At 46.3% G+C, this 23,578-nt stretch overlaps 6 protein-coding genes across 9 annotated transcripts; 4 read left to right on the top strand and 2 right to left on the bottom strand.

Moving 5' to 3' along the window:
* The first annotated feature begins 191 nt into the window (after window positions 1-191).
* On the top strand, window positions 192-3,862 carry eif5a (eukaryotic translation initiation factor 5A). 2 transcript variants are annotated; one of them, XM_054766288.1, is made up of 5 exons: window positions 192-309; window positions 1,930-2,117; window positions 2,200-2,304; window positions 2,706-2,837; window positions 2,904-3,862. In XM_054766288.1, the coding sequence occupies exons 2-5, from the start codon at window positions 1,950-1,952 to the stop codon at window positions 2,967-2,969; spliced, it is 471 nt and encodes a 156-aa protein (XP_054622263.1). In that variant the 5' UTR covers window positions 192-309; window positions 1,930-1,949; the 3' UTR covers window positions 2,970-3,862. The 2 variants fall into 2 exon arrangements, with proteins under 2 accessions (XP_054622263.1, XP_054622264.1); XM_054766289.1 differs by having other exon boundaries at window positions 279-309; window positions 1,933-2,117.
* Window positions 3,863-4,345: 483 nt separating this feature from the next.
* rpl22l1 (ribosomal protein L22-like 1) lies at window positions 4,346-5,616 on the top strand. The gene is made up of 4 exons (XM_054766290.1): window positions 4,346-4,398; window positions 4,886-4,999; window positions 5,207-5,328; window positions 5,411-5,616. Exons 1-4 carry the CDS (start codon window positions 4,390-4,392, stop codon window positions 5,553-5,555), a joined length of 390 nt encoding a protein of 129 aa, XP_054622265.1. The 5' UTR covers window positions 4,346-4,389; the 3' UTR covers window positions 5,556-5,616.
* A 905-nt stretch (window positions 5,617-6,521) lies between these two features.
* On the top strand, window positions 6,522-13,387 carry slc7a14b (solute carrier family 7 member 14b). Of its 2 annotated transcripts, XM_054766056.1 has the most exons (11): window positions 6,522-6,674; window positions 8,210-8,586; window positions 8,647-8,724; window positions 8,785-8,883; window positions 8,982-9,199; window positions 9,408-9,554; window positions 9,630-9,838; window positions 9,902-10,608; window positions 10,679-11,923; window positions 12,052-12,238; window positions 12,318-13,387. In XM_054766056.1, the coding sequence occupies exons 2-9, from the start codon at window positions 8,286-8,288 to the stop codon at window positions 10,993-10,995; spliced, it is 2,076 nt and encodes a 691-aa protein (XP_054622031.1). In that variant the 5' UTR covers window positions 6,522-6,674; window positions 8,210-8,285; the 3' UTR covers window positions 10,996-11,923; window positions 12,052-12,238; window positions 12,318-13,387. The 2 variants fall into 2 exon arrangements, with proteins under 2 accessions (XP_054622031.1, XP_054622030.1); XM_054766055.1 differs by having other exon boundaries at window positions 8,647-8,883.
* On the bottom strand, window positions 11,562-12,716 carry cldn11b (claudin 11b). The gene is made up of 3 exons (XM_054766057.1): window positions 12,315-12,716; window positions 12,079-12,243; window positions 11,562-11,970 (listed from the first exon to the last, which is right to left on the bottom strand). The coding sequence occupies exons 1-3, from the start codon at window positions 12,538-12,540 to the stop codon at window positions 11,708-11,710; spliced, it is 654 nt and encodes a 217-aa protein (XP_054622032.1). The 5' UTR covers window positions 12,541-12,716; the 3' UTR covers window positions 11,562-11,707.
* si:ch211-230g15.5 (polyhomeotic-like protein 3) lies at window positions 12,921-19,784 on the bottom strand. Of its 2 annotated transcripts, XM_054766053.1 has the most exons (12): window positions 19,272-19,784; window positions 17,853-18,393; window positions 17,602-17,754; window positions 17,267-17,350; window positions 16,972-17,179; window positions 15,756-16,628; window positions 15,404-15,696; window positions 15,099-15,264; window positions 14,917-15,028; window positions 14,729-14,849; window positions 13,666-13,984; window positions 12,921-13,557 (listed from the first exon to the last, which is right to left on the bottom strand). In XM_054766053.1, the coding sequence occupies exons 2-12, from the start codon at window positions 18,372-18,374 to the stop codon at window positions 13,403-13,405; spliced, it is 3,006 nt and encodes a 1,001-aa protein (XP_054622028.1). In that variant the 5' UTR covers window positions 18,375-18,393; window positions 19,272-19,784; the 3' UTR covers window positions 12,921-13,402. The 2 variants fall into 2 exon arrangements, with proteins under 2 accessions (XP_054622028.1, XP_054622029.1); XM_054766054.1 differs by lacking the exon at window positions 17,267-17,350.
* A 692-nt stretch (window positions 19,785-20,476) lies between these two features.
* Window positions 20,477-23,458, top strand: zgc:194621 (uncharacterized protein LOC795037 homolog). The gene is made up of 5 exons (XM_054765763.1): window positions 20,477-21,199; window positions 21,517-21,575; window positions 21,695-21,778; window positions 21,967-22,037; window positions 22,151-23,458. Exons 1-5 carry the CDS (start codon window positions 20,865-20,867, stop codon window positions 22,193-22,195), a joined length of 594 nt encoding a protein of 197 aa, XP_054621738.1. The 5' UTR covers window positions 20,477-20,864; the 3' UTR covers window positions 22,196-23,458.
* The last annotated feature ends 120 nt before the right edge of the window (window positions 23,459-23,578 follow it).

Genomic DNA, 23,578 nt, shown 5'->3' with positions numbered 1-23,578 from the left:
AGTGAGAGCAGGTGATCAACATGCATATTGTTTGAATTAGTCGTAGCATATGTTAACACAATGAATTGATGAATTATATTTTGCTACAAGGTTGGAGAGAATGCTCCAGAATGTGATCTTTTTTTGAGAGAATTCATGCTAGTTTCAGTGTGTCAACATGCCAAGTTGCCATGTTGGCCTCCAACCTGGCATCCCAGGCTGCCAGGCGTCCAGCGGAACACATAAACAGCCCCTTCCCTCCCCTCTTTCTACGGATGCCGCAGTAAGTTGGACGCGCATGCGCACTTGTGGTCCTCTTTTCCTTGGAAGGTAAGTGTGGCATGGCGCGTGTTTCTGCCCAGGGGGAGAAAGAGGGGAAAATAACGGTCCTTAGCTGAGCCCCTAGCGGGCTGGGAGATGCTAATCTTAAGCACTGGCTGGCTTGACAGGTTCTAGCGGTATATTTTTGTTCTTGTTTGAGTGTGTATGGCCGGGCTGCTGTCCGTGATTAACACGACAGGCTCAATCAAATGGGCACGCGGCCTTCTAGCGGCGCGGTCGCTATAAGTCGCTTGTCATCGTCTTTGCTAATACCCCCGTGTTTTCAACAAACGTCTCCTTTCCTCGATTAAAACCACAGTTTTTCCGTCGATTGCCATTTAAAACGCCATACTTGCAGGCCACTTTTGAGCGCGTTGCGTTTTTTGTTGCGACAGATTTACTTGAATGGAAGGGCTAAGGCGGCTAGTTGCTGTTAGCATGGCGTAGCTAACGGTACTCAAGCGCTGAGCGTCTCTGGCAATTGATGAGCGAAACTCCCAATTTAGCGCACTTCTAATTCAATCCACTTGAACTCTAACAACTCTTAATTTATTACATTTTGGTGGGCCGTCTCACTGGGCGAACTTTTTTTAAAATGTCCCTCCAATAGGACGAATGTTTAAAAAAAAAAACAAAACAAAACAAAAAAAACTGCAGGCCAGCTAACATAAGGTAGCATATGCTATTTTACTGGCATGCCACTCATCTAAGACTTCAACTTGTCATGTGTCAGATTTTGTTAGTTGTGTTGGCTGGTGAATCTGTTTATAAAGTGATCCTTTTTAATGTTTTTTTTTTCCCATAAAGTGAGCGCCCAAGCCTCGTGTTGACGCGAGCACGTCGTCAGCGCGTCCACGTTTCAGTGTCGCCGAAAGTTGTTTTATTTCCTCTTAAATTGCTTTAGTCAAAGCTTGTCAGCGTCACCTACTTACTTTTTACTCAAAGTGTGTGGACGACAACATACAAGCCTTCTTTACTAGTTTTTTTAAATAGATTTTTTTTTTTTTTAGCAAGAGTACAAACTTGTTTACTTCCAGTTAAGTTTGACTGATCTTGGCGATACTTGATCACCTGGAGAATCTTTACAATTAAATCCAAAAAGGCATAAAACGTCGTACAGGTGAATTGATATAAATTACACCCTTTTTTTTTTTTTTTAAGATGTTTTTATGCAGTCATGACAAACTACATTTTGTACATATATTCTAAATATCTTAATCTGCACCTGTTCTGTATTCTAGGATCACTCACTTGGCAATGAAGTTGTATTAACCCTTTGTCATCAGATAAATTGAAATGACTGCATAATGGCAGTTTTCTTGAATGTCTTTTTAAAATTAAATTAAATTTAAATTAATTAAAATCAAATTGATTTTGACTTCAACGTGACAAACGGGTGAAATGACAAACATACGAAAATTAACAACCTGTGAAACAAAAACAAGGCAGTTCAACTGGCTGTAAAGTGTCCCCTTTACGTTATTTTCTTTGTATTGTGCCCTGTTTTTTATAAAGTTGAATTTCTCCATACTTCTGATAAATATGTAACAGTTTAGTGGGTTAATTGAAAGTGGTGTTTTTGTGGAAACCTTTAAATGGCTAGTGAGTCCGTTCATGTGACTGTTCCAGCAGCCCAGAAGCATCACACCATGTCAGATCCCGATCTTGACTTCACGACCGGCGAGTCTGGCGCGTCCGCCACTTACCCCATGCAGTGTTCTGCTCTGCGCAAGAACGGCTATGTGGTGCTCAAGGGACGTCCCTGCAAGATTGTGGAGATGTCCACCTCCAAGACCGGCAAGCACGGCCACGCTAAGGTTAGACCCAAACCCCCGACTTGTTCAGACCCTGAAGGGGGCTCCAGTTTTGAATATTGAACACATTCCCTTGATTTGTCAGGTTAACCTGACTGGCATCGACATCTTCACCCAAAAGAAGTATGAAGACATGTGTCCCTCCACCCACAACATGGATGTCCCAGACATCAAGAGGCTAGACTATCAGGTAAACCTTTGCGGAACGCTCTGTCACACTCTGCAGTGCAATGTGACCTCAGAGTGTTGACTTAATGTCCTGAAGAGACCATGAACTCAATACCACTTGCGAGTAACATGCCTTATTTGACTTTTGATTTCAATTTGCTCAAACGCTCTAACTTTTCCAACGGGTAATCAGTTTTTCCATCCAGTCCCTTCAACTGGCTGTGGTGCTGATCTAGTCCACAACACAAGCAAACTTTCCTGCTTCGTTAGTCTCTGTTCAGACCCTCCTGACCTTTGACTGGATTGTGAAATGTGTGAAGCAGTAAAGGCCATGATCGGGCCTGGAGTTGTGAACTGGGCTTGAACTAGTGCAGATGCTGTTGTTGGCGTGCGATACAAACATTGTGGTCTTTATTGTCCCAGTTGCTCAACATCACCGAGGGCTTCATGTGCTTGATGAACGACAGCGGCGAGATCAGGGAGGACCTGCGTGTTCCAGATAACGACCTCGGCAAGGAAATCGAGTCAAAGTTTGAAGGCGGTGAAGAGTTTGTGGTGAGTCCAGGCAGTCATCTTGAATGTTGTCACATGACCCACTCATGCAAAACTCTGACTTCGCAGGTCACCGTGATGTCTGCCATGGGGGAGGAGTCTGCTGTGGCTACCAAGGTCCAGGCCATCAAATAAGGAGATGGACTTTGCAGCCCCGGCAACAAGCACCGCCCACAACCAGTCTCTTGCATTCTCATTGGTTCTGTCACCAAAGCGTCGGCCTTCACTGAACCTCAAGCATTCTTCTGTCATTTCATTTTCTCACTTTTTTTGGTTTCATCGCTGTCGGGAATGATCCGATGCAGCTCGCTGCCTGATCACTCACATTTTGTTGGTAACAAAATTGACTTTATATAAAACGACTTCAAAAATAACGATTAGTTGCTCATTCCTGCTTTTTTGCCTTCAAAGTGTTGCTCACATTCCTGAATTGACACAACAATGGGATTCAGCGTTTGCATCATTTTTAAACATCCTTTAGATTTAAAGCTTTTTAGACAGAGGGAGGAGCAATTTAAAATTGTGAGGGGTCACTTTAGATGCTAGGTCCTGGTTCTGTGTGCTCCTGGTTCTGGGTTCCTCTGTTGCGGTCCTACTTTCTGGTCTCAGTCAAGTGTCTTCATTAGATATTGGCAGAGGTGAGCACTTGGGGGCATGACAAATATCAAAAACGGGACATGTGGTTTTTGTATAATTTTACCTTGTCTGCTTAGATGTAATTTAGCCTCAGAATGGCATGAGGGTCACAAGCGCCCATCTTTTAAACCATAGAGGCATTTGAGGCCCCGCCCCTTTGCCCACAGCCATCCTCCCAGTACTAAATGAGTGCTTTTTGTTTCATTTTTTTGAGAGCGGTGCAAGTGTGAAAAGCAGTGTGAGCTTCCAAAAATTTGGGAGGCAGTTTGCAGTGAGCTTTCTGTTTTGAGGAACTCTATCTGGTTGGGGGAGGGTGGCGGGCGCAAACTTTTTGTTCACTCGAGGCCTTTGTTACCTGACTGGAGATGGCTGAAATAAAACGTTGAAACAAATTGACCAACTCTGCTTTTGTGTGTGTAGATTTGAATCCCTGCCACTTAAAATGGTCAGAGGCCACTCGGTACATCCTGAGTGATTTTTCACTGCAAGAGGCATCTCTAAGATGTTTGACACATACTAGGTGATTTTTCTGACTGTTAGGGAATATAAGATGTATAAGCAAAAATGTAAACAGACTGCAGTTTTGATGAATAATTTCGAGCAGCTATGGAGCCAATGACTCACAGTGGAGGAAGGGTGATTCACAGGGTGTGTTTAGGTTCTATATGAACTTTGGAACGGCTATAAACGCGAACAACACCTTTTGTGCAGCGAAAACCTGATCTGAATCGATAACTCAAATTATAGTTATTCCGTTTATGTTAGAAGAATCAGATATGTACTCGTTACAATCAAACAATCCTTGCAAATTAAACGTTTCTGTTGCGCTGACCATATTTAGTAAGACGCTTGGTGAGACAAGCGTTTTGTCCGCACTGTGTCACTTCCGGACCCCCCTTTCCGGTTCCTTCTGTCAAACATGGCGCCGGTAAGTCAGGACTGCTCCAATCGATTTAAGTTGTTTTATTGATGTTAGCGCTTTATTTAACGCGTAAAGTCATTAATCACGCACGTTATTAAGTTCATAGCCAAATCCTAGTTTTGCGAAGTTGAGCTGACCGTCGAAGGAAGCTAGCTAGTCGCGTTAGCCGAGCTGGCAGTGTTAGCTTGACGCGAGCGTGTACACGTGTCTCCTCTGTAGACAGCAAAGGGCTGAGCAACAATGCAGCGTGGTGATTTAACTTAACTTTTTAAGGAAATTACAAGTCACTCAGGCTAAAATTTTGTTGGTGCTTGATTCATACGTGTTAATACTTTTTTAGAATGTTCACATTACATTAATTTTAAGAATGCCTCATTTCAAACAAATTAGCGATTTCCTATTTAGGCGGTACCGTGTTTGTCAGTGGTGGTATAGATATTTCGATGCAAATTATGTGCCAGTGTTCTGAGCTATCCACTGTGTGACGTCACAGATCCGTCAGAAGAAGCAGAGTGTCACCAAGAAGAGCAAAAAGGGCCCTGGGTGGAAATTCACCTTGGACCTGACCCATCCTGTGGAGGACGGCATCCTGGACTCAGCCAACTTTGTAAGCCCATCCTTAAATCAATATATAATCACTTTTGTTGTAAAAACTACCGACTTCACTCCATGAAATCAAGTCTTGAACGACTGTGCTTTAAATTGAGTGGTCTTAGCAGGCTGCTAACAGTGCGTCTGGACTAGGGTCCCCTTCCCTAGCTTCCCTCCTGCTAGGGTTCTCTTCCCTAGTGTGTCACTGTGCTCTGCCTAATAGGAGACATTCCTTAAAGAGAGGATAAAGGTCAACGGGAAGACGGGCAATCTCGCCAACATCGTGTCGGTCGGCCGCATGAAAAACAAAATCAATGTCACGTCAGAGAAGCAGTTTTCCAAAAGGTGGGGTGAACATAAACCAATAAAATATTTGCACTTTGCATGTTTTATACTATGTGTTACTGATATTTCCTCTTCCTTACAGGTATTTAAAATACCTGACAAAGAAGTACCTGAAGAAGAACAACCTCCGCGATTGGCTGAGAGTGGTGGCGTCTGACAAGGAGACGTACGAGTTGCGCTACTTCCAGATTAGCCAGGATGATGAAGAGTCTGATGCAGACGAGTAGACTATTATTCCTTTTTGTTGTGTGGGATATTACACAATAAATTTTGAGTATAGAAAAGTCATATTTCTGTCCAGTGTCTTTATTACAGTGCACTGAAGGGCCAGAAGATGGCGCCAAAGATCAAGAAGGTCAACTTGTATTTCCTGCAGACATCCAAAAGGTCTCTTATGGTTATCTTAACGTCAGCATTTAAATTAATGTCACAAACTGTAGAAAAATTCAAAAGTTTTAAAGAATTAAAATGACCTTTACTGTATTTGCCAGATTGGGGGAAAAATACTTGGAATGACTGCAGGGTTTCTGACAATTTTATCAACGGTTTGTATGGTAGAATGTGCTTGCATGTCCACAAACCAAAGGTTGCTCTCGTTCTCAGAACTGACTGAGAAAGAGAAACAGAGAGCATTTGACTGGTGTTGGCTGCTGTTTGGATGAAGTCCCACCAGCTCATCTGTTGCCCATCAAGGGTGCAGCTTCAGGAATGCTTCGGCTTTAGTGTCTCACGGCAATGTTCTCACTCTTGTGCCTTTTATAAAGTATACAAGAATATCATGTCTACTGTCCAGGTTCTGACATGTAACTGATTTCATTGGTGTTCACGTTGTGGTGTTGCAGGTGTCATATGACCCTGCAGGTCATCTGACTCTTAGTGTCAGATTACGGGCAGAAGACGAACACAACAGCAGCAGTGAATCCCACACTGTCGAAAATTAACACAATTGAGTTGACTTATTTATATTTTTGTTGCACATGAAGCTTGTGGGAACCGCCTCCTTACACACACACAGTACATAACCTGTGTTCATAAATGTTGGCAAAGAAACGCCCCCTTTCAGTCTCAGGTGTTATCAGCAGGTGAGTGTCATTAAACCACATAAGTCCTTTTTTTTTTTTTGTGATATGTAAAAGTGTTCATTTGTAGTTCCTGTCCTTGCAGGTTGGGGATTAATTTTGAGCGAGTTGCTCCCTTTTCTGACACGAAAGCTGATCTGTGGTCTTCATGAATGTTTCAGAGAGGGAGTCTCGCTCTGCCGAGTGAGGAGAACAGCAGATGTGTTCTATTCCTCTATTTGTTCGTTCATTCATCCTGCCATCCATCCATCCCCCGCACAGCCACAGGTAAATTGTTAACGTTTTTATACTTGTCAACTTCACTAAAATGTAATACTTACTGTTAATTAGGTTTGTGGTTATAGAAATTAAAGGTCTCTTATAGTATTTTTCAGTAAATTGGAATAAGTCTGAGGGGTGCCACGGTAATGTATTTGAAGTGGAATCTTGTCTTGATGCTTTTCCTGTGTCTGTAGCTTTAATGCTAATGAGCTGGCCTGTGTGTGTCTCCAAGAAGCTCTCTAGTGCAGTAATGTGGGATACCACTCATTTCATTTCTGATTTGACACTGAGTAAAAATCAGTTTGGTATCAGCGATACTGATCTGGTACAAATACATTGTGTCTGGTAAATTTTAAAAAGTAGTGGATTTCATATCGTAGCATAAAGAATACAAGACATCAGAGTAATTTATTTATTTTAAACCCTGAAGTACACTGAGGTAGCGGGATTATTTACAATATAGCCAAGATAATAGACAACAACAACAACAGACAGAGAAAAAAGACATAAAATATGTGAAAATTGTTTTTTAAACAATAAAAAAGGCAATAAATAAAATAATAAAACCATTAAAATACATTATTCAATATTAAGAATCACTTCAAGAATGAAAACTTTATCCACAGTTGACAAATGGATCTGCTCACAACCGGCCATCGTTTCAGCCTCAGACTGACGGAGCAGTGTGCCGAAAACATATCATTTGGACAAAATCTCAGTCATTTAGTTACTTTCCACTGTGTTTCTGTTAATGATATACATTACTTCAAATAACTGAAGTATCAAAGTATCGATAATTTGAATTGAGACTCGATTTTACAGCATGGAGAGCTGGTATCGGAAGTGTTGCTATTTCAGTGTCGATCCGCACACCGCTATTGTCATGTACTTTATCCACCTTTGACATATATACACTTGTCCAAAGTAATAAATGCCCTATGTCACATATGACAACACAACATCAAGAAGTGGGACAGCATTAGCGACACTGGCATAGCTACGTAAGCTATAGTGCTAATATGAGAGGCATCTTTTAACAGAAGCATCATGCTATGTTAACCTATTTGCTGAAGAAAAAAGAAAATCTAACTTGCACTCCCATGTCTGTAGATGACTGATGATGAACAGTTGGCAAAGCATCCAGGCTACCTTTTAAGATGTGTAGCAAAGCCTGGGGAAGCCGGTATTTGGTTTAAAAAAGCTACAACTTCAAAATCGACCATTAGAGCGCCTCTTCTCTGAGAAGTGGTGGGAGATGACAGACATGTTTGGTGCTCTCGGGAGACGTATTGCTGCTGGAACATCATTAAATAATCACTTTTGCATAATAAGGGACCTTTAAACAGTGTGCCATTTTGTTTGTCTTTAATTGCCTTAAATCTTTTTCCTAAACTTCTATTTGTGTGATTAAAGATGCAATATGTAAAAAAAAACAAAACAGGTAACACCACCCTCCAAACCAGAAGGAGGCAGTATAGTTACATTTTCACAGTTTTAATTAATGGTTTTAACTCCTCCACTCTTTTTTTTTTTTCCCCCAGTCTGAGTTGAAGTTATTGGTGGATGGCAGATTGACAGCCCTCACAAACACACATCAGGTAGTTTGTGAGTGTGGGCATGGCGGCGTGGTTGGCCCGGGTGTCCTGGGCAGATGCCTGGTACAACACGTACTCGCGGCTGCTGCGCACCAAGCCTGTGGGCTCCATGGCGCTCAGCTGCAATGACCTCAACGAACTGGCCGACGGCTCAGGGGTGGGACTGGCCAAGGTCCTGACCACCGTGGACCTGGTATCCCTGGGGGTGGGCAGCTGCGTGGGTACTGGGATGTATGTAGTCGCTGGGCTGGTTGCCAAGGCGATGGCCGGTCCGGGCGTTATCTTGTCCTTCATCATTGCTGCTATGGCGTCCATTTTGTCAGGTGAGTCCCACGTCATGTCCTTGTCACCTTTCACCCTCTGATTGGTCGTGTCTCTTCCAGGCGTGTGCTATGCAGAGTTCGGCGTCCGCATTCCCAAGACGACAGGCTCGGCCTACACGTACAGCTACGTGACTGTCGGTGAGTTTGTGGCCTTCCTGATTGGCTGGAATCTGATCCTGGAGTATCTGATTGGCACAGCGGCAGGGGCGTCGGCCCTCAGCAGCATGTTTGACTCTCTGGCCAATCACAGCATCAGTAACTACATGGTCACCCACCTAGGGACGCTCAGAGGACTAGGTTAGTGCACCATATGGACCAGAACCTCCAACCATTTCTAGAGTTTTCACTTGTTCTTACTTGCAGCTAACTTCTTTCCATAATCATAATTATCCCAGGTAAAGGCGAGGACACCTACCCTGACCTGTTGGCCATGTTCATCGCCCTGCTCGTCGCAGTAATCATCGCCCTCGGTGTGCGCAACTCAGTGGGCTTTAACAACATCCTGAATGTGGTCAACATGGTGGTTTGGGTCTTCATCGTCCTGGCCGGTCTCTTCTTCCTGTCTGCCAAGAACTGGGAGGGCGGCATGTTTCTGCCCTACGGCTGGTCGGGGGTGAGTTATTGATACCCTCCTGGGTCAAGTCATGATCTTTAAAAGCTCCCCTATTGAGCAAAATGACTTTTGAAAGATGATATATCAGTAATGTGTGTCTCTAGAGCCTCTTCATGAGCACTAAACGTGATTACAAACTCCTCATTGCCCGCATTTATTTGCTCCACACACTGCTGGCACACTGTGATGACTGGTCATACGTGGTCAGGTGATGCGAGGGGCAGCGACCTGCTTCTACGCCTTCATCGGCTTCGACATCATCGCCACCACAGGAGAGGAGGCGCAGAACCCCAACACCTCCATCCCGTACGCCATCACCGCCTCGCTGGTCACGTGTCTCACCGCCTACGTGTCGGTCAGTATAACTGTCAGCACCCATTGTCGTCATTGGTCAGAGCTGACTCCTCCCACCCTTTCTCGCCACCTCCAGGTGAGCGTGATCCTGACACTCATGGTTCCCTACGACCTGATTGACAGCTCGGCTCCTCTCATGGAGATGTTCGCCGTGCACGGCTTCCTGTTGGGCAAGTACACGGTGGCGGTGGGCTCCATTGCCGGGCTCACTGTGTCCCTGCTGGGCTCGCTCTTCCCCATGCCGCGTGTCATCTATGCCATGGCCCGGGATGGCCTGCTCTTCAGGTGAGGGCAACCCAGAAGCACTAACTCTCCAGAGCAACCCCGCTCGTGTGTGTCATCGTGCAGGTCCCTGTCACACGTTTCGACACTCACGCATACCCCGGCGGCGGCCTGCGTGGCTTCGGGGAGTCTGGCGGCGCTGCTCGCTCTGCTGGTGAGCCTGAGCGACCTCATCGAGATGATGTCCATCGGCACCCTGCTGGCGTACACTCTGGTCAGCGTGTGTGTGCTTGTGCTGCGCTACCAGCCTGAAGAGATGGAGGACGGTCGCCATGACGACTTGGAGCAGCGTATTCACGCCAAAGATGACCTGGAGGCTGATGGCTCCTCCTATCACAACGAAGAAGACTTCCACACTGGGGACGCCTCGCTGCTGCAAAGACTGCTGGGAGGTCATTACTACACTGTGCGATCTCGCCTAGGTGTACCCGATGCGTCGGCACGCCCCACGGCTGTGACGGGCCGCACGGTGACCCGCTGCACCCTCCTCTTCTTCTTCTTGTCCTTCCTGCTGTGGACCACCGTCATATTTGGCGTGGAGCAAGGGACAGGGGTGGGTGCTGTCGTCTCAGGCCTGACAGCGGCACTGATGATGGGCTCCTTGGCGAAGCTGTTAATTACGATCGTACAGCAGCCAGAAAGTGGGCGGAGTTTGCCGTACATGGCGCCTTGTGTGCCATTTGTGCCCGCTGCAGCCATCTTGGTCAATAGCTACCTCATGCTCAAACTGTCACCTCTCACATGGGCAAGGTTCTCCATCTGGTGCGTAATCGGTGAGTCTGGAACACGCAAAGATGCGGTTGTTACGGTTACCTAATTGTGCTGCTGCAACCATACATTCAGGTCTGCTCATCTACGCCTGCTACGGCATGTGGCACAGCACGCTGGAAATCAACGCCTGCGAGGAGCAAGCGCACGCCAGCTCTTATCAGCGCTTCGACGACCACCTGGACGACACCTTCAACCCCAACGACGACTTATACCCCCCTGAGCAGGATGAGGGTTCCTACCAGGGTTGGGCCGCACCCCAGGAGAGGAGCCTCCACTACCAGCATGACGACGGGGAGGACAATGGCGGATATCAGTGTGGACCTGCAGGTCAATACACGACTTGGGGGCGGAGCAATCACGGCTTTAATGACGATGATGAGGAGGACTGAATTCAGGAAGTTGTCATGATGGGCAGAAGGACCTGAAGGCGGGGTTTGTAAGATCATTTTATTTCATAAATGCTCCAATTTACGCCAATCAATGCCTCTTCTTAATTAACTGCTGGGGGCAAGGTCTACATAAGCAAATAATCGCTGTGCTCTCTAAATAGCAAACAATATTGGTACGAACAGCTGTGGCTGTAGGCAAAATCCTGATATATATTTTTTGGTATTAACTTCACAAGATGGCAGTAGCTGCATTTGAAGCAAAGCATCCAGCAGCCGTTATCTATCTCTGCATGCACTGTCAAATGTTGCTACTCAGTTGTTGGTGTAGTCACGTGTTACCCTTGCTTTACTGTTTACAATAACTACTCAGGTGTGCTGAGCAGCTGACATCTGCTAACTAGTTAGCCAACTCTTGTTACGTGGCTAATAGTTGTTAGCCCCCACGCCCCTCTTAGCTTGCGTTTTTTCTTTTTTATTGACGGTGTTCGTTTGATGCTTGGTTTGCTTGGCTGGATGTGGTGTAGTTTTCCTCCGAAAGAATAAACGAGAGTTAATTTATGGTCAAAAATGTTTATTTTTTGCAGAGTATTACAGGTAAAAACAATCCAATAGATGCAATATCCTTTTTCATGCATTAATTGTGGAGCCATGTTGCTAAATTGTGACATTTACTTCTTGAGCTAATTAGCATAGACATCTCGGCCACGCGCCCTCATACATGTTCGGTCTTGGCGTGGTTGGCCGGACGGTCCAGAACGACGGCGGCCCCTCGCTGTCTGGAGTAGAAGAAGCTGCTCTCCCTGCTGAAGGCCCTGGGGTCGGTGGGGGCATGGCAACATAAGACCATCGAGCCACCCAGGAAGCAGAGCGCCACGCCCACCCAGCCGGTGTAGAGTGAGAAGCCGAACGACATCAGAGCCTCGTTATGGTGAGCGCCGATAGGGAACCAGACGGTGGACACCAGGCCACAGACACCTGGAGGACATTTATATTTTGGTAAGTTGACAGACAGAAACACACCTAAAACGTCCTTATATTGTTTATTTTTTTAAACAGGCAGTTCTGTCATGAGTTGCCCCTCACCCATAAGCAGCACGAGGCTGCCGCCCACCCGGGCCCGCCATTGCTTAACAGTGGAGGAGTCATGCAGCAGGCGCACACAGGAAGTGGACATGAGGACCAGCAGCATGGCGGGAAGGCCCAGGAGACACGCACACACCATCAAAGCACGGGATGTCTGGATGTAAGCTGAGAGAAACAGAAAGAACATACTGTAGGTAATCACTTTATTAAAACACCCCACCCCCTTCTTTTGTTACCAGGCAGATTAAGGATCTGGCTGAGGGCGGCGCAGTGGTAAAGAGCGGGAGAGATGACACACTCAGCCCACAGGCCGCGGGAGCCCAGCTCGTCCATGCGGACACAGGTGGCCATGGTGTAGTCGCAGGTTCTGACCCAGTCGTTGGTGGCCGTGGCGACGATGAGGCCCACCCAGCCCGCGCAGCTCGACACACTTCCGCTCACCTGCCTGCACGCGTGCGCCATGTTGTACGCTTTGGACTGAAGTGGGTGAAAAAAAAAATCCAAATGTACTAAAATATATAAAGGCGATATAACAAAAAAACCCAAATTCAGAACGCTAAAATCAAATTAATCACAACACGAGTGAATACAAAGTTCTCTGTTGGATTCCACTTAAGTAAATCCCTGAGGTGTCCACTAGTCCCGTTAGCGCCGACTGGACTGGACTGACCAGTGGGGAAATGCCTGACTTTTCTTTTTATGGGGGGGTGGTGGGAAAGTTGGACCAATCAGGTGATGGCGCTAGATAACCTAAAGCAGACACAGAAAGAAATAGAAAGCCAAGCCAGATGTTTCAAAGCATGAAAAAATGTCTTTTGAATTCATAACTTTATCATCTCACCTGCCTGCGACTCCCCCACCCCCGTGGACGTCACGTGAACTAAGGATGCCCTCTAGTGGCGCAGCCGTGGAAAACAACATAGTACTAAGACTTATTTACGTCGACTTCAAATAAAATGTAGCATTAGTTGCTTTATTAAATATTTTCAAGCAAGATAGCATAAAAATGTGACAAAGACACCAGTCTCCCCCGATGGTGACTTTTTTTCTTGTCCAGAATATAGCGATATAAAACATTACATCTTCATGACTCACGTACAAAGTTCACCTATTATTATTTTTTTGTACACAGTTATGGTATAGCTACAGGATAGATTTGTCGTGGGATGTCACATTCTAAAAAAAACAAAACTAAATTATATATATTAAATGTTGAAAATCCTTCAAGTGTACACTCTCCAGCAGCTTGTCCGATATACATAAATGACAAAAATGTGCCTCGTGCTACAGTCTTGGTGCTTCTTCAAAAACATGCCCCGCCCCCTCACTGGTTCTTCAGCGCGTTGATGTGAGCGCAGATCTTGAGTGCAGGGCCCAGCTTGATGTTCATGCTGGTCATGAGGTGGTCCTCTGTCAGTAGCAGCAGAGCTTGGCCGTCGATCTCCTGCAGCCTGAAGGCGTCGGCCACCTCGCTGCAGCCTGCACATCATCGCACAAATGTCAGGCACACATTACATTGCCCAGCTGTGTGTGTGTGTGTGTGTGTGTGTGTGTGTGTGTGTGTGTGTGCGTGCGTGTGTGTTTTACCTGGCAGTGTGCGAATGAATGACGTCACTTCCTCAACACTCCACTGGCAGGGGGCGGGCTTAAAGGTGCTTGTGGGCGTGGTCACGACAGACCTCATTCTCCCTGCTGCCGCTTGACACTCTATCCTAGTTGTCACGGCGACTGCTGGATCCTCCTCCCCTTCGTCATCTTCCTCCTCTTCCTCACCTCCTGCCTCCATATCTTCCTCCTCCTCTTCTTCATCCTCCTCGTCCACCTGTTCCTCTTCCTCCTGTGCTGATATGACCTTCTCTTCCTTGGCGTCTTTTTCACGGCGCCCGGCGCTCCAGAGGTCACGAGGCTGGGGAGAGAGGACTTTGAACTGGTGAAGTTTCACTAACGGCCACTAGATGGCGACAAAATTGCTCATCTGACAAGGTGAAATGTAGGAGGAGCATAATTTGCTTTTATTGGCTCCACCCACAATCCACATCTCTGCCCAAATTTGGACTTCCAGTCTCTGGAGAAGTCATGGTGGGTGGGTGGATGATTTTGTTAGTTTTTTGTTACCTAGCGTGCTAACATGCAGCATGTTGTGTTAGCATGTTTAACTGCGGCAGGTATCCAATAGGTGGCGCTGTAATGCCTCACTTACTCTGATATCGGTACTTTTCAAAACATGCTCCAGTCAGCGCCTCCATTCACTTAACCACTGAGTCTCTGATAGTCACCGGGGTTTACAAAAGCAATTTGCTCCTTACCACGATTACAACACTGGTTCTGTTGCTGCTATTGTGTTGCGAAATACTTGTTAATAAATGCCAATTAACCTAACATGCATGTTTTTGGAATGTAGAAGGAAAGCGGAGTACCCGGAGAAAACCCACGCACGCACAGGGAGAACATGCAAACTCCACACAGATGGCCAAAGGAGACTCGAACGCATTCCACATCATTATTAATGATAAATTGCTGTATTTATTTCGTTTTAATAGCTCCCATTATCGCCTGGCTCCAATCAATGCTGTCCTCTTTGGGCTTTGAGTAAATTAACACCCTGACTATAATTAGAGCATTTACGTTAAAAATTGACGTGTTTCCTCACCAGTCGCAGTAAGAGAGGTTTCCCAGGCACTGACTGTGCCCTGTTCAGGACTGGGCGGGGCCTCTCCGTGCGGCTGCCTGCGCTGAGTGCCCGCAAACGTTTCGTCAAACGGACGTTGAACCTGACAGAGAGAACAGATGTGATGCTGTCATCGTGTCACATCCTGCCTCTCGTTTCTTGAGTCTAACCCTCGGGCACAGGAAGTGGAGCAGAAGCGCTTGGACCGCATGAAATTGTGGGCGTGGCCTCTCTTGCCACAGAACTGGCAGTGCAACACAGTCCGGTCCCGGTGGCCCGATCCTGGATGAAAGAATGAGCATTGAATAAAACCAACGCTTTTAAGCATGTTAAAAAGCCAAGGAAAACATACGTGTTGTCGTTTCGTCCGTGTCTCCTCCCTCTTCGTCTGAGTCGCTGGAGTGTTCGGCTGGTTCTGAGGCCTCTGTCACCGGCAGCAGCGCCGCCTTGCCATTGGTCCCGTTCACTTCCTGGGGCTGGGCGGCTTGCTGAGGAAGCAGCAGCGACGAGCGGTTCACCTGCACCACGGTGACAAGCTGCTTCAGATGACATGTCAATCATGTCTGAGGACACACCCCCTTTCACATCATCACTTCAATCTTGTCTGTGTAAGTTTGTTAGCTGTTCATGCGTGTGTGTGTGTGTGTCTCCCCGTACAGGAAAAGGTTGGAGCCCTTCCTGGATGACAAATCCCTCAACCAGGTGGGTCAAAACTTGCCGGCCTTCAGGCCACACCCTTGGCTCCCAGGCACCACCCACTTGCTGGCTCTCCAGCTCCTCTTCTGACTGGTCTGGAGGCTCAGGTTCTATCTGTGTTCTACCCACTGATTGCTTCCCGTCGCTCTCCCCGTGCTTTGATTGGCTGAGGTTGACCGGTTGGGGCGGGGCCTCTGATGAGGAGCCAATGAACGGCGAGGAGGGCGGAGACTGTGAGGAGAGGCTTGACAGCGCTGCAAGCGGGACACGCGGTTAGCACAAGAACACGCAACATGATTGGGTTGGATCGTACCTGAATGGTTGTCGGACTGGGTGGACATGTTCTCGCAAATGTCCTCTTGGTTTGGGTTCTGGAGGTCTTGAGGAAGCTCTGGAGATGGATTCTGGACTGGAAGTGGCTCTGAAAGCAGACTTGTGATGGTTTCTGGTTCTGCCTCGGAGACTTTGACTGTTTCTGATGTTTGACTGACAAGTGGAGAGGTCCGATTCATGGCAGCTTCTCCTTCCTCTTCCACCTCCATCTTACGGTCCTCGCCTCCATCTTGCCTCTCACTCTGACCTTCTTCAGTCACGTCCATGTTGTCCCTGCCTCTTTCTCCTTCTTGCTCCGTCCCAGTGAGGAGGCGAGTGTCCTTCTCTGCCTCCATCTTGTCTCCCTCCTCATCTTTGTCTCTTTGGTCATTTTCAGCGACGCTTCCTTCGTCGTTTAATCCTTCTGGCTGCGTGTCTCTCTCCTTGGCCTCTTCCCCTTTAGGGCTCAGAGTCTGTGGCTGCAGGCGGGGAGGCGATGAGGGGCTTTGAGGAAGGGGAAGCACTTCCTGTCCACTCAAAGTCCTCTTTGATTGGCTGCACGACTCAGGCGATGCTACTACTGGAGCCGCAGACGTTTGGGGGAAAGACGGTGGTTGGCGAGCTGAAGAGAGAGCGATGATTTGTAGCTGCCTGGATGCGGACGGTGACGTCTCGAAGGAGGCGGGGAGACTGCTGAGTTGGGATTGGCTGGTACCTAGCTTGCTTTGGGGCGAGGAGCATCTCTTGAATCCCACGGCAGGCGCCTGGGAGACCGTGGTCATGGTCTGAAGAGGTAAGGGGATCCTCGGGGACGCCGCTCTCACGCAGTGAAGTCTCGGCCGGAGAGGGACGGCTCGAACTGGAGAGTAGAGCGCTTCAAGAAAGGAAAGACAGAACTATTGTAAATGACGTTATTCAATTAACTGCCATGTCTTCTATAGTCTACAGAATCTCTCATGACCACCAAGTCAGAGAACCATTAGGAGCTGTGGCTGTAGACAAACTCTTGATGTGTTTTTTGTTTTATGAACTCCACAAGATTGCAGTAGCTGCATTTTGAAGCCGCTTTATCGACCTCCTTATCTACCTTTATGTATGTTGTCGGTGTGAAAGTCATACGTTCCACTTGCTGTACTCATCATGTTCCTTACCATTATTAAACATTGGTCAGAACTGGTGTACTTTGACCTCGCATGATAGAATCCTTTGGGACCTACTTGGAGGTGGCACGGCAAGGTGCCGACCAGGCGTGGCTGGGCTCTCCGTTGTCACGGTGCTGGGCGGCGGTCGCGGACGCAGAGGAGGGAAGAGCGCCGTTTGAGGCCTAGTGAGGGGAGGCGGCAATGAAGAGGGGGGCTTGAGACGAAGAGAGTGTGGGATGGTGAGGGCCCCCGGTGGCGGGGGCCTCAACGTGAGACTCTGGAGCTGGAAACACGAGAGAGGACACAGCAAAGTTCAACACACTGGCAAAAATGCTCAGAGGGAGAGTGTTATTGTGGTGTGGCGCTTCACCTGAGTGGAGGCGGGGTTAGCGGAGGAGGGAGCGGAAGAAGAGGAGGAGGAAGGGCCAGGTCGCATAGCGGATGTGAGAATGAGCTGCAGGAAGAAGGAATAAAGCAAAGAGGACGTGCAAACGAAGGAGGAGAGCCACTTAGAGGACAACCATAAAATTCCACTGAACATTATACATTCAACGTAAAGATGGAGGTACCGCTCCTCTTGTTTGGCTCCGGCTTGAATGTAACATCAAAACTCTAATGCTGCCTTCACTGTCACCATGGACACACCAGCATCCCCATGTGACATTTGTGTGTGTGCGTGCGTGTGTGTGTGTGCTTTTTGTTTACCATTTGAGCTCGTAGCAGCACCTGGTCTTGCACAGCCCCCTTGGGACCTTTCCCCAGCAGCACGGCCTGCTGGGACGCCCTCTGCCTGACGGCGCTGGGGCTTTGATTAGCTCGCATGGTGCTGGCGGAGCTCACCGGAAGAGGCTGAGCCGCCTACAGAGGATCATTTGAAAAGAATCAGCCATGTTTCAAGAGGTTAGGAACATAACTAATGACTTCAGGGGAAGGTGACGAGATAAATACAAGGCTACCTGTCTTCCAGGTGGACTGGCCGGAGTGTGGAAGGGTGTGATTGTGTTGGAGGTTGGCGTGGAAATGGTCCTGGTGTTCCCATTGGTCAGTGTGGTGGACGTCTTAGTTGACAAAGTGGTCACTGCAGAAGAAGTAGTAGTGGTAGAAGAAGAGGTGACATCACCAGAGGAGGAAGGAGGAAGAGGAGAGGTTGGGGTTGTCTTGGAGGCGGCGGGAAGGATGGGCCGAGCGTAGGTGCGGAGCGTGGTACTCGCTGTGGGTGTCAGTTTTGGCGGCGCAGGGATGAGGACGTGTGGGGAGGCAGTCCTAGCCGCTGCTGCTACCATCTTGGGCGCTGAGAGGGAGGGCGCCGGGGTGAGAGGGGGTGGCGGCGAGGAGGTGACGGGCGTTTGCGAGGGTGCCGGGGAGTCCAGTAGCATGGGGTTTGGCGTGAGACGAGGAGGGCTGGGCGTGGGCAGGGCGGAAGAGTCGGAGGCAGGTCCATGTTCCGATTGGCTCGGACTGACCAGCTCCTTGTCCATTATTCAAGACTTTAGCAGGCTGGAACACACAAACAAAAGACGATGTTTTTTTGCTGTAATACAAATACAATACTCATAACATTTGTGTCACATTTTAGCTAGCAAATACAGTTACAAAGCATTTTTGCATTTTTCCCTGCAACATGGCTTTCTGTTTAAGTCCTGTCTTTCTGTGCTGTTACTGGCTGGCTTTTTGGTGACCACTGATGCATATTTGAGCAAAATCTAAGCATATCATTTGTTCAGCAACTGACGTTGGGTTTCAATGTACATATCTAAACTAAGGTTACTGTTTGATTGGGTGAGAAAGATTGATTAAAATTAGTATCTGTTTTTTTGACATCGTCGAGCTAAAGGCCATGTGTGTCATACTTTGGAATTCCGCAGTTGTTTAGGTAAGTAACTCCAAATTAGCGTCGTGCATTACAGTTCAGACACAGTCATATTGTATTACGTTTGTGCACACTGGCATTTTGGATGCGCGCATATCCACCGTTGATGATAGCACATAAATCGACCGGAGCATGCACAGCATTCATATATCAGCCGTTTACGCACACACGTTCAGAATTTTTGTCGTTTTCATTTCACACAGTTTATAATGGATGATTGTTAGCAGCACAACATTAAAACAACATGGCGGTTTTGTGCGAAACAGACATCTGCACGGCCACTTGTAGCCCCCCCTCCTTGTGCACACCTGGTTGTGGGTCAAAACGTGTGATTCTATGCATGCTGGCAAGCAGGTGCACGTCCACGCACTGCGGTCAGATGCTAACGTGTGATGTGGACGCAGACTGACAGGCGCAATAAAAAAAGGGGAGAAAAAAACATGGAGGCAGGCCTCAGCTAGCGGAAGTGTCACGGTGATAACAACACTTAGGTCGCTCTCCTTACCTCCCTCAATCAGCGTGCCGCGGCCGGGTCCTCCATCGGAGGCAGAGTGCATGTTTTTATCCGTGTGGCTCCAGGTGATGATGGACGTGTGTGACGGCTTCACTTCCTCGTCTGACAAGCAGCACCAGCGGCGGCCAAATGCACGTCAGCCAGCCGCAACACGCACCGTAGTCACCCACCCACCGCCTCCTGAGGTCACCCGCCTCCTCGTCTGTGACTGGCTGCTTGAAGCAAAGTTAGGCCTGGTGCTGGTCGCTCCTTGTTGGCTTCATGATGGCCTCCAGGGGTGGAGGAGGAGGAGCGCGTTAGTCAGCCATTCTCTCCCGCTCTCTCTCTCTCTCTCTCTCTCTCTCTCTCTCTCTCGCTCGCTCTCTTACTTGCTCCACACCTGCCCTGGCAGGAGACGTGAAAACAGCCGGCCTGAGGCTGCGGTGAGGCGAATACAAGTGTCAGCTCGGCCCGCTGGTAGAGCTCCAGTGACGGGAGTATTGTGTTCACTGAGGCGTAACAGCACCACTCACAGCTCCGGAGGACTACCAGAAATAATAGAGGAGACTTTCGCTTCTTGTCGCTCATTACTTTTTCTTTAAAACACGTCAGTTTCATATCGGAAATAAATGACTATGACTATGCTAAGGCTAATTTCATTTATTGATGTTACTATACAGTCATTCACATTCACATCACTTTGTTTTGAAATAATATTATCACTTTGCTAATAATAATACAATAACCATTAGCATACTGACCGGAAAACAATCGAGCGCACTGGATGACGTTTCACACGCTGATTGGCTCGTTGAGCAGGACACATGACTGACAGTGACAGGAATGCCACTTTTTAAAACCTTTATTCAAACAAATAGTTCACGGAAGTAAAGAAAGACAACAAATAACATACTTACAACAGTATAAATATAAGAATAGAAAAATCTGTTTTTCAAATTAATTACCAGTTTTGTTGAATTGTTTTTCCATAAATTTAAGGGCTTTAGAAAAGTACACGCAGTAAACACCAAATGTATGGAACTTGTCAACAAACAAAAAAACCGCTGCGTCACTATATTATGGACTTTAATCCGCAGCTTCGTCAAGCTCATTACACAAGACTCCATTGAACTAACCGGAAAATACATTTTCAAAATAATAGAATCCTGAATTAAAACGTGGTGTACAAGATGGAGCATACATAGCTTTAGTTGCTCTTCTGGAAACAAAATTAAGGTAAGGTTAGGTTATGATAGTGCCAATAGTGTTTAAATGTGGTGGAAGCATACGTATGTGTCAAATATATTAAGTGGATAAACATGCATATATATTCAATGTTCCCTCTTGCCCTTTGTCTTCATTAGCATGTATTAGTTAAATTACAAGGTTTGACCGACAGAATTTATTACTTTTATTGTGAAGGTTCTAACCAGAAGTCCGAGTCAAGCTATCAAACTTTTCAGTGGCATTAATGTGGTTTGAGCGCCATAGCAACCAGATGACCGAAACAAAAAAGTCGACTTTATAGTTTGAAATAGAAGATGCCCCCCTCGGAGGAAGATACTTTTTTTTGGATAGAGAACTAACAGAAGAAGAAGAAGAAGAATGCCTTCTACAAAGATTAGCAAACACAAACCAGCAGAGGAGTCTCCATCAAAGCCACGAAACAAGTTCAAAGAGCTCCAAGTGCCCCCGTTGCATAAAAGCAGAGCAGCCAGCTGTCCCAGAGCAAGCCAGAAGGGGGGTCTTGCCGAGGTGACGTGTAAACGCAGAACTAGGTCCAGGTCCACTGCCCCCAGACCCAACGGCCTAAAAGGAAAGCAGGACTTGTCCTTGGTAAACCATGCACTCTTAGATGCACAGTGGCGTGATGGAAGCAAGGGTCCAGGGCAGAGGGGGCGCGGGGGCGTCCAGACTCAGATGAAGCCTGGAATCCAGAGGTGAGACTAGTTTAGTTGTGAAGTATAGAAGTATTTATTTTATTTAGTATTTATAATGTATTGTGCATGTTATAGGACTACCTCCTCACATGCAAACCTTGAGTTGCATCGTGCAAGCATGTGTGTGTCTTTAGCCGAGGCCATCTGTTGCTGCTGCATGTAAACAGCTGATGATTTGAACTTTGACCAGACTCTAATCTGGATCAATTTGCAAGGAGGCTCCTCAAATTCAGTCACGTACACCCCAACTGTTGCATCCTTGCATGAGAAAATATTATAATTATGAATTCATATTACCATATTTGTGTCCATTTCAGCCACAGAGCCTACACCGTCATCCCCCCAAACCCCCAAAAGAGACAGGAGATCCAAAGAAGTGAGTTGACACACATAAGACAGAGGAACTACTTTGCAAAAAGTGTCTGTTGCTGTGCATACTGTACAGTAGAAGCATTGTTTTGGGGTTAATCCTTGCTTGTGTAATTGCTTGAGAAGAGGCAGAGGCCGAACTTGCCGCTCTGGAGGAGCTGAGGCTGAGCAGAACAATGGCAAACGTCACCATTAAACCCAGCAGCGTCGGTGAGAGACAAAAAAGATTGATTATGTTTTGTCATTTGTGTCTTGTTTTTTATGTTGCAAAGAAATAAAATGCACAGCATCCTTTTGTCGTTGAGCAGTGGATGACATGTCACTGCCCCCTTATGTTTGGAGTGTGTAGTGCATGTACATATGACAGTTAATCATAGTATTTGTGTGGATGTTATCAGGGGGCTGCATGAGTCTGGAGGAAGTTCGACTGAAGCAACAGCAGGAAATGATGCAGGCCAAAAGGAAACCGGTATTCATGACAGTGCACACATGGATAACCAATTCAAGATGGCTGAAGTAGTGGGGGTCAAAGGTTGAATAACAATGATAATAACTGAATCATGTGTTTGTTGGGTTTTTCAGATAAGGAAGCAACGGGTGCAGCAAACACATATTCTGACGGGCTGAGCTTGACGACAGTGCATAAGATGAGACTCCACATCCTTCCTAGATTTATAAAATACAATTATGCCAGCAAAAGTATTGTCATTCTTAATTCACTCAAGATTCACTCAAAGAGAGCTCATAGGTGACACTGAGGTGGATGACAAGAAGCCATTGGGAGAAAGAATTAATAGGGAAATCAAAGTATTGGTCGTTTGACAGCATTCTATGAAGAAAATATTACAATTAAAAGACCCTGATGCCCTGTTGACTGCTACAGCAGCAAATCGACAAAATGTAAATGTCCCACAGTAGCATACATGTTAAAGAAGCCATGCAGGGTGACTGGAACGACCCAGTGCGCATGCTTGTAGAAAAATGATCAGCCATTTTTGTAGTCCCACTGACACGACACGCTTCTGACGTAAATGCTGCATTCAAAGACTCACCAAAAGATCCGGCGTTTGTACGCGCTGTGTGTAACGTGTTTATATATATATATATACATATACACTGTTTTGGGAATTGTAAAAACACAGTTTATAATGGCACCCTTGCTCTACTGACAAATTTAAATATTCACAAAAATCATAATTGAATCCTTATATACATTGTTTATTAAGTGTACTTAATAAACAACATACTAAGATGAGTAATTTCAAGAAACAATACAAGCAGTTGATGTTTGCAAAGTACAAGGAAGAAGAGTCCTGAAACACTGTGTACATGCAATGCTATGTTCAAACACTACTACAATCACTACCATCTCTTCCCTCTTGTCACTTGTTACTCTTTATTCTTTTGTGAGTATGCCAGTACTCACGCACCCATTATCCAATTATGTTCTGTTCTATTTCATTTGTCAATGCCATGTCTAATCACTACCACACTTATTACTTATTTCTTTTTTTAAATGATTTTGTTGCTATTACTCATCTATTATTAAACTATGTTGTGTTATGTCTATGTCATATTATTTATTAGGACTGTCAAATCAAGTAATTACGGTGACATGAAATTTGACAAAAATTTGAAACTCGACTACTATTTTTTCTACTATTTATCACATTATGATATTATCTCATCAATTTACGATGTATTCAACTAGAAGAGAGTGTATTTGGAATACATGAGTGAACAAATGTACTGAAATTGATGTAAAACGAATGGGGGGGGGATTAAATAAGCTTTGCTTCTTCCTACTCCTTTTGGAAATGTGGAACTGTGACTTGTAATATGTGATGTATTATAATGTAACTTGTATGAATGTTCAAATAAATAAAACCATTACCATTGCCATTACTTATCTTCAGTTTTAGATTTTTTTTTAAATTCTCACTTTGGAAAATAACCGATATGGTTATCTGTTGAAAGACAAAAAGTCATTACATTAATTCCACTGCCACG

Source organism: Dunckerocampus dactyliophorus, chromosome 21 (genome assembly GCF_027744805.1).
Source record: "Dunckerocampus dactyliophorus isolate RoL2022-P2 chromosome 21, RoL_Ddac_1.1, whole genome shotgun sequence".
NCBI lineage: Eukaryota > Metazoa > Chordata > Actinopteri > Syngnathiformes > Syngnathidae > Dunckerocampus > Dunckerocampus dactyliophorus.
This window is presented reverse-complemented; position numbering and strand designations above follow the sequence as displayed.

What these genes read in the sequence shown, in the direction of transcription:
- rpl22l1 (XM_054766290.1), top strand. An exon ending in TCCTGGACTCAGCCAACTTT is followed by an intron (nt 5,000 to 5,206) that starts GTAAGCCCATCC and finishes TCTGCCTAATAG; the next exon opens with GAGACATTCCTTAAAGAGAG. An exon ending in GAGAAGCAGTTTTCCAAAAG is followed by an intron (nt 5,329 to 5,410) that starts GTGGGGTGAACA and finishes TCTTCCTTACAG; the next exon opens with GTATTTAAAATACCTGACAA.
- slc7a14b (XM_054766055.1), top strand. Translation starts at nt 8,286, where the DNA reads ATGGCGGCGTGGTTGGCCCGGGTGTCCTGGGCAGATGCCTGGTACAAC. An exon ending in TGCCCTACGGCTGGTCGGGG is followed by an intron (nt 9,200 to 9,407) that starts GTGAGTTATTGA and finishes ATACGTGGTCAG; the next exon opens with GTGATGCGAGGGGCAGCGAC. An exon ending in GTCTCACCGCCTACGTGTCG is followed by an intron (nt 9,555 to 9,629) that starts GTCAGTATAACT and finishes CGCCACCTCCAG; the next exon opens with GTGAGCGTGATCCTGACACT.
- cldn11b (XM_054766057.1), bottom strand. Translation starts at nt 12,540, where the DNA reads ATGGCGCACGCGTGCAGGCAGGTGAGCGGAAGTGTGTCGAGCTGCGCG. An exon ending in CCAGATCCTTAATCTGCCTG is followed by an intron (nt 12,244 to 12,314) that starts GTAACAAAAGAA and finishes TGTTTCTCTCAG; the next exon opens with CTTACATCCAGACATCCCGT. An exon ending in CAGCCTCGTGCTGCTTATGG is followed by an intron (nt 11,971 to 12,078) that starts GTGAGGGGCAAC and finishes AATGTCCTCCAG; the next exon opens with GTGTCTGTGGCCTGGTGTCC.
- zgc:194621 (XM_054765763.1), top strand. Translation starts at nt 20,865, where the DNA reads ATGCCTTCTACAAAGATTAGCAAACACAAACCAGCAGAGGAGTCTCCA. An exon ending in ATGAAGCCTGGAATCCAGAG is followed by an intron (nt 21,200 to 21,516) that starts GTGAGACTAGTT and finishes TGTCCATTTCAG; the next exon opens with CCACAGAGCCTACACCGTCA. An exon ending in TGCAGGCCAAAAGGAAACCG is followed by an intron (nt 22,038 to 22,150) that starts GTATTCATGACA and finishes TGGGTTTTTCAG; the next exon opens with ATAAGGAAGCAACGGGTGCA.
- si:ch211-230g15.5 (XM_054766053.1), bottom strand. Translation starts at nt 18,374, where the DNA reads ATGGACAAGGAGCTGGTCAGTCCGAGCCAATCGGAACATGGACCTGCC. An exon ending in AACCTCTCTTACTGCGACTG is followed by an intron (nt 13,985 to 14,728) that starts GTGAGGAAACAC and finishes CTCTCTCCCCAG; the next exon opens with CCTCGTGACCTCTGGAGCGC. An exon ending in ATTCATTCGCACACTGCCAG is followed by an intron (nt 13,558 to 13,665) that starts GTAAAACACACA and finishes GATGATGTGCAG; the next exon opens with GCTGCAGCGAGGTGGCCGAC.
- eif5a (XM_054766288.1), top strand. Translation starts at nt 1,950, where the DNA reads ATGTCAGATCCCGATCTTGACTTCACGACCGGCGAGTCTGGCGCGTCC. An exon ending in TCAAGAGGCTAGACTATCAG is followed by an intron (nt 2,305 to 2,705) that starts GTAAACCTTTGC and finishes TTATTGTCCCAG; the next exon opens with TTGCTCAACATCACCGAGGG. An exon ending in AAGGCGGTGAAGAGTTTGTG is followed by an intron (nt 2,838 to 2,903) that starts GTGAGTCCAGGC and finishes CTGACTTCGCAG; the next exon opens with GTCACCGTGATGTCTGCCAT.